We start from the raw sequence: 8,096 nt of genomic DNA, 5'->3' as shown, positions 1-8,096 counted from the left end.
AAATTGTTTTTGTTGACTTTTTTTTGTTTCTTTTTGGTTTGGCTTCACAGCCGGCGATCTTCCATTATAAATAATTCACGGCAGACAATTGTTGGAAGTGAAGGGTTTCCTGACAGTGAAGGTAAAAGAGGGAATTAAAGTAAGAGTGCGCGCGTGTGTGTTGTGCAGGAAATGGACTTCCTGTAACCTGTATTCGTGATGGGGGAGGGGGGTGAGCGGCCCCCTGTATAATGTATAGATAAATCGTCGAGCCGGCCCCCTGTATAATGTATAGATAAATCGGCGAGCTGGCCCCCTGTATAATGTATAGATAAATCAGTGACCGGGCCCTGTGTAATGTATAGATAAATCAGTGACCGGCCCCTGTGTAATGTATAGATAAATCAGCGAGCCGGCCCCCTGTATAATGTATAGATAAATCAGTGACTGGCCCCTGTGTAATGTATAGATAAATCAGCGAGCCGGCCCCCTGTATAATGTATAATCCATGGCGCAGGCTGTAGCAGCGCCCAAAAGGTTTTATCTGCTGATTTTGTAGCAGCAAGAACAGTTGCTAAACAATTTACCAGTCATTTGTTGCGTAACCAGCATTGCGGTTTTTTTCTGTAGAAGAAGGGTGTCTTGGGCAAGAAGCTTATGTGTTGGCAACCGGTAGAATTTAATTTCCTTTAAGGGTGCTAAACTTATATTTTTTTAGCTTGTTGATGGATAAGTGGAGCGGCCTCCCAGCTGAGGTGGTAGAGGGTAATACAGCGAGGGGATTTAAACATGCATGAGATAGGCATAGGGCTCCTGAATCTAAGATGACCGATTACATTGAGTCTTTACAGCAGGGGAAACGGACAGACCGGACGGGCCGGATTGGGCCAGCGGGGATCTACGTTCCTATATCTCTTGGATCCTCTTAAATAAAATAAACCCCCCCGTAGTGGGTTCAATGAACAGAAAAAAAAAAGTGATGGTCCCCTTACATTCCATGCACCACACTGAGCTGATGCTTTATGGCAATGCTAATGAAGTCCGTTCCTCCATAGACTCCCATTAATCAGAGAGTCCGACTGGGGGATTAAGACCGAGCCATTCTATTGTATGGTGAAGAGACAGGGTGTTTGTCCGAATTAGGATCATGGTTTAGGTAAAAATGCTGAAAAAGCCTCAGGTTTTTGGGGCACAAAACACATACAGTAAAGATGCAGTTAATTATATGTAAATTGTGTAAAAAGTTGCAACACAGAGGCGTTAATTTTTAATAAAAATTTTATGTTTCTCCCCCAAATAGTTCAATTGGAGGCCAAGATGCACTATTACCGATACAGCACGGCTGAGGTCAGCTGTTGCTACAAATATCTACTGTTCAGTTACAACATCATTTTCTGGGTAAGTTCCCCCTGTTTTTTTTTTTGTGTACATTTTTTTTTTTTTTTAATTGTTTTGAAATATAAGGAAATTTTACTTTAAAAAAGAAAAAAAAAAAGTGGAACAGCCTCCCATATTTCTAAATAAAACTTGGGTTTCATACACAACATTTTCTGTATTATATTTCTGTAACTGGTGCCGTAGACTAAGCAGGGAAGATATTCCGTTTCTCAAAAATATAAAAAAAAGTAAGTAAATAAAAAAAAATAAAAAAAGAAAATAGTGGAAAATAAAATTTTTCACAAAAAATTATTTATAAAAAAAAAATAAATAAAAATTACATCTTGTTTGATTTCTCATTAAAACTTTAGGAACAAATAGAACAATAGGCAATTTGTAAATTTTTCTTCTTTCTGTAAAGCTTAACGGCAGAGGACTTTATAATTTTAAAATTAATCAGCAATTTCAAAATGATTAAATTATTTTAAATTTTTTTTACATTTTTTTTTTTTATGCAGCTGTCTGGTATGGTTCTTCTGGGAGTCGGCCTTTGGGCATGGAGTGAAAAAGTGAGTAATTCTGTCTCTTTACAGTAGAATAAAAGGGGAGGAACAACAAGTGCAGTCATGTAATTGGAACTGACATGGATCAAAAGATCATCAAAATAACCCCCCTGGCACTGTGCACAATAATACCCCCCCCCCGCGCTCCTCTTTATCTACCGAACCTAAAACTTTCCCTGCATAAGAACCACACTGAGCTGATGCTTTATGGCGATGCTAATGAAGTCCGTCCCTCCATAGACTTTCATTAGTGAGAGAGTCCGACTGGGTGATTAAGACTGAGCCATTCTATTACTCACCTCAAAGCAGTGGAGGATTTAGCCCAATCTGCTAGACAAAAAAAAACAAACGCTGACTTAACTGATGTGAACCCAAAATCCAACAGTTTAAAACATTGGATCAAAAAAAAAAAAAAAAAGTCAGAATCAAAAATAAATATAAATAAATAATCTTATTTTTTATTTTAATTTTTTTTACTAGCTTTGTTCCAAACAATAAAGAAGCCCCTCTTAGTTCATTATCCTTTTTTTGACCTCCCTACTAAAATGTTGTGTAGAGCCTGACTCGCTGACACCCTTACACTTCCGGTTTTACACGAAATCTAAATTTACGCTTCTTTGGTTTCCTGCTCTTTCGTTTCTTGTAACCGGCTTCTCCGTAAATAAATAAAAAAAAAATTTGATTATTATAATATTTTGATCAAAAGCCAAGGAACCCGCTGACCGATCGTTATTTACACAGATTGCCGATTGCTGCCAGTATAGGAAGGAAGGAATTCACACTCTTGTAGGCAAGGTTCTTGGATGCGATAACATTTATTATAATAAACATAACATATGCAATGGATAAGTCCTCTCAGTTACCTGCCAAGTGTCTCTGTTTTGTTTGGCCAGTCCCTCTGTCCCCCCCCCAACCCCCCAACTTACCATAGTCACTGTGTGTACGACGCCCCTGCCCCCCCCCCCCGCCGCGTCGCATTATGAGAAGACATTGAAGATTCATACCATGGAGAAAAATCAAAGAATCCTGTTTTGATTCCCACCGTTGGCGAGTCACTGCGATGGGGTCTGGGTGATCGGGCTATTAAAGGGTTAATGACGTCGTAGAATTTGGAACGTATGGGTACCAAGCATGAGGAACCCTTGGTCGACAGATATATATGTTCAAGCTTTGCTTCCTTCCTAGGGGACCTTGTCGGATATCACCAAGGTGACGAGACTCCATGGATTTGACCCGGTGTGGCTGGTCCTGTTGGTCGGCGTCGTCATGTTCACCCTGGGCTTCGCCGGTTGCGTTGGTGCTCTAAGGGAGAACATCTGCCTCTTGAAGTTTGTGAGTGAGACTCTACCGTATTTACTATCGATGCGACGAAGCATACAAGTCACAGACGTATGCATACGCACCACGTATAGACGTGTCATGGGGACTATCCATCGGTCCGGCCATGGAGTGATCCCCATCTGTGGACCTCAAGGTTCCTCCTGTTCCTTGGTATCTCCTTGCCCCTGGTTCAGACAATTTAATCAAAGTCCACCTATTCTAGTAAAACCGTAATTGAAGGATTAAAAAAATAATTTATTTTTGTATTTTTTTTTTAAATTGGGTGCTGGTGAGGGGCCCTCAAGGACAAGGAGGTTGATAAATGTGAGGTCAAGTAAACTAGAACCAACCAAAACAACTGCTTTCTACTAAAGTTTTGGGAAGATTTTGTTGAATTCACCAAGTTCTCTTTTTCCCCCGCTCCCCCCGCACAGTTCTGCGGCGCCATAGTCTTGATATTCTTCATGGAGCTGGCTGTCGCCGTCTTGGCCTTCCTCTTTCAAGATTGGGTGAGGGACAGAGCCAAGGAGTTCTTCGAGAACAACATCAAGTCCTACCGGGACGATATCGACCTTCAGAACCTGATTGACTCTCTACAGAAAGCGGTAAGCGACGTCCTGCCGTAATGGTGTTTAACCCTTTGCTGTCCTCGTTGCGCGTGCCATCATTGCTTGTGTTTCGCTCGCAGAACCAGTGCTGCGGGGCCCAAGGTCCGGACGACTGGAACCTGAACCAATATTTCAACTGCACCATGGACAACCCCAGCCGGGAGCGATGCGGTGTCCCCTTCTCCTGCTGCGTGGCTGATCCAGCTGTGAGTGCGATCATTCACACTTCCCATAACGGCAGACGATAGGCAATTCTTTAAGGGTGTCGTTCCACCTGCTTTACAACATTTGAACGTCTAAGAAACAGGGACGCCTTACCTAATGGTTTTTGATGTCCAAAAATCCTTAATTTCGCGACATATTCACCCGTATGTTTCATTCATTCGTATGTTCTGAAAGGTCCCTTAATTTTAGTCATGTGACAGAAGTACCCATAGGTTGGAAAAGTTTGTTGCCATATCAGCAGAAAAAAAAACATCCTACATGTTCCAGTACAAACGTGGAAAGAACAAAAAGGGGTCCTTACATTTATTTTTTTTATTTTTTTTTAATAAATTTTATTTTAAAAAAAAAAATTTTTTTTTTTTTTTTTTTTTTATTATATGTATACATATTTTAAGCCTATTATTTTCAGAATTGTCAAATTTCTTTTCGCAGCAAACGGTCATAAACACGCAGTGCGGATACGACGTCCGTAAAAAGGTGAGTGGTCAGGACTTCGTTTCACGTTTTGAGCAAGGTGGTGGTTGGGGAACATCTCTTAAAGAGACGGTATGTTTTAATGGTTTTAATGGGATAATTGTTTTTTTTGCATAATTTTTTATATATATTTTTAAGCCATTAATATTAATTGTATCATGCCATTATTATATTTTATATAGTCCTATCATCTAAGGTTCCATAGAGAACTAGGGGGAGGGTAAACTTTATTAAATGGAGTGGCGGCCTCCTTTGACAAAAATACTTGCAAATTAACATAAAAAGTAATTTAAAAAAATGAAATTAATAGAAAAAGGGGATTGTATGGAAATATATTACGAACTATATATTGTAGACTTCCTGTTTTCTCTAGCCAGCGGCTGAAAGAGTCAACGTGACGTATATGAAAGGCTGTATTTTGGCGCTGGAGGCGTGGCTACCCAGGAACATATACATTGTAGCTGGCGTTTTCTTGGTCATTTCAATTTTACAGGTAGGATGATTTTTTTTTTTTTTTTTTTTTTAAATAAAAAAATTTACATTAAAAAAAAAATGATAAAGTAAATGGGAAAAAAATTGATTTTATGATTATTATAGTGTAAAAAAAAAATAGTCCTTTCCCAAGATTTTAATGAGAAAACCAAAGACTCAAATATAGAAGACACATTGTGTGAAATATATAAAATTTTTCAAAAACATTTTGTAATATAAATTTGATTTATTTCATGTTTAATTTAATAGCTAAAATGACCAATTTAACTCGAATAACATATTATAAAGGCAGAAGAAATAATGAGATTCTAGGAAAATGATACATTTTATGTGAAAGCCCTGAAAATCAAAAGATGGAGCTTCGCGGAGTAGGTGGTCTTCATAAGTATAAGATAGGTGGACAGCCCTGGAGACCACATCGCGAAACTTGTGTCGCAAGGCTTACTCGTTAACGCGTCTCGTTCCTCCCAATAGATCTTTGGCATTTACCTCGCTCGGACGCTGATGGCGGATATCGACGCCGTAAAGAGCGGCTACCGTTTCACTTAAGAACCTCGAGGGGTTTTTGAAGGCCACCTTCCCTTGTGTTGTATATTTCGGTCCTCTAGAATCATTCCCTACTGAAGACTCTGAGCCTCCGCCATCATCAATGGTGAACCCATAGTGTGATAGAAACCTTAAGACGGGCCGCCGATGGACTATCAAAGTACCTGTGAAGAAGCACACGCTCCAAGACATGAATTTTTTTTGTACCCTTTGGACTGTTAAGGGGTTCCGGTAGTCCTCTTCGTTTTAATGTCTTTCCTGCCAGGAAAGGAATGGAAACTTATGTTTTTTTATAGTATAGCTTCTTTTCTTTGTGAAACTGCCTTGTTCTGTTGTCCGCATGGTATTCTGGGCTGTGCCCTGGGTTGACTATGGACAGTATTTCCCTGTTTTTTGGTTAATGATGATGACTTTTTGGAACTTTAAGGGAGGACGGTCTCCGTATTGATATGGAGGCCGCTTTACTCCCTATAGAAGTAAAATAATAGTTAATGAGCTATATGTTATATCTGGTAGAGCAGAAGCAGCCCTTAGTTGAACCAAATCTGAACCTCCATATTATTGATTTTTGCCCCAGAATTGCTCTTTTATGAATAGCATTTTTGGAGACAACCAATTTTTTTTTTTTTTTTAATTCTAATGTTGGACAGCCACTTTTTTTTTTTTTTTTTTCTTAAGAAAATGATTAAGAAAACTTTACCTTTTTTTAAAAGTAAAGCTTCTACAATCATTCATTTTAATGAAAGTGAGAAATTTCTGAAAATCTTACCTTTTTCATATCGAACGGTTTAATTTAGTCATTTTCTTAAGAATATAAAATATATATATATATATATATATATATATATATATATATTAAACTTTCAAAATCGAAATATTTTTGGTAACATTTATTTAATTTTTTTTTTTTCATTAACAAAAAACCCATAACTTAAAAATAAGTGAAATAACTGTTACCAAAAAAATTTCGATTTTGAAAAGGCTGCTAAACAAAAATATAAAAAAATAAAACAAATAAAATAATAAAGTTCCAGGTCAAGTGATAGACCTTTTTATCCACTTATTTTTTTCCCTCTCCGGTATAGGTCACTGACTTGCTAAAGAAAATAGTTGAACTTTATTTTCAGTTAAAGGGAGGGGGGCTCCCACCACACCTTTCAGTTATTCTTCTGTGGTTGTAAGGAAGATGTATGAGATATTGGTCACAGATTCCCAAAAATACTAAATGTATCGCTTATTTCTGTGTCTCACATGAGTCCTCGTCTACTCGTGATGGTGAGGCTCGTTCTCGAGAGACCGGGACGCGGTACCAATGGATGCCAACCTTCACTGAAGAGTACTAGATTAAGATTTGGTGGGAGACCCATTTAAAGAAGAGCCTCGTTGGCCAACTTGACTTCTACGGAAGTTGGATGGATGAGCCGAGGGTCTGTTGACTCATGAACGTGTTGGTGGGATTCACGACTCGATGGCAGCCATCTTTCACAACGAGGGTTTTAATTGTAGATCACGAAGGTTCTAGCTGGAGCCCACAGGGTCTAAGAACATCCTATCATAGCGTTCTTTCGCCATTTTACACGGGGACAAATCGCTCATTGGATCCCACCAAGGACGACTCGTTTTTTTGGCCCACACGGGACGTATCGGATAATACTGCCAGCGGGTTAGGTTTTCTCCTTGTGCGCGATGACAAAATTCATAAGAAATTAATATATAATATTTGGTTGTCACTTCCTTAACTATGCTAATTTCTTGAAAAAAATTATAAAAAAGATAATTAAAGATTATTAATTTTTTTCGAAGCAATAATCTTTGAACACCACTTAAAACATTTCATTTTTTTTATATATTTTTTACATTTTATTTTTTCCAAATAATGTTTGAAATATAATGGGTTTTTTTTTTATGTAGACCTAAATGAAAATTTGGAGTGCTGCTGTGTGTTAAATAATGGCAAGTCCTTTATGTTTTCTACTGCAAAGTATAGACTAACTTATAGGTAAATGTGTTTTTTTTTTTTTTTGTTTGTTTTTTTTTTTTTTGTACTAAAATGGTGAATGTTGCTAAAGTCCTTTGACTTTTGTATAGTATTTTTTTTTTCTACTTAGACTTTGTATATGTAGGTGTTTAAATTTTCATCTATAGAACTGTTTACAATTTTTTTTATTTTTTTTAAGTTTGTGACATCAGAAGGGAGCGTTTGTCATCATGATTAACCCAATCCTTTCACGTTGAAGTGCCGGCTGGTACCTTTATTTTTTTTTTTATTTTATTTTTTTTTATAAATTTCACCAAATCGCTAACCGATGTATAGATCAAGAGGAAATAAAAAACACGAATTTACACGTAATATTGGCTGGTATTATATGCAAATCAACTAGAGTTCATTTGCATATGCGGACAAAGTAAAATAAAAATACAAAAAAGTTAACCCTTTAAACCACACTCTATAATTGCGTGTAATCTGGCTTCAATACCCCTTTCCTCCTGCTCTTTGGGGTGCCAGTCCCTG

General features: G+C 37.7%; 1 protein-coding gene across 1 annotated transcript; it reads left to right on the top strand.

Moving 5' to 3' along the window:
• Window positions 1–1,296: 1,296 nt before the first annotated feature.
• On the top strand, window positions 1,297–5,587 carry LOC149278180 (tetraspanin-14-like). Its single transcript, XM_089502215.1, has 8 exons — window positions 1,297–1,377; window positions 1,875–1,925; window positions 3,105–3,251; window positions 3,674–3,844; window positions 3,928–4,053; window positions 4,505–4,549; window positions 4,920–5,039; window positions 5,513–5,587. Exons 1-8 carry the CDS (start codon window positions 1,297–1,299, stop codon window positions 5,585–5,587), a joined length of 816 nt encoding a protein of 271 aa, XP_089358341.1.
• The last annotated feature ends 2,509 nt before the right edge of the window (window positions 5,588–8,096 follow it).

The sequence above is a fragment of the Sceloporus occidentalis genome, unplaced genomic scaffold (assembly GCF_023333645.1).
Source record: "Sceloporus occidentalis isolate IW3139 unplaced genomic scaffold, rSceOcc1.0.p SCAF_198, whole genome shotgun sequence".
NCBI classification, from domain to species: domain Eukaryota; kingdom Metazoa; phylum Chordata; class Lepidosauria; order Squamata; family Phrynosomatidae; genus Sceloporus; species Sceloporus occidentalis.
Note: the sequence above shows the minus strand (reverse complement) of the source record. Positions and strands in the feature narration are given on the sequence as shown.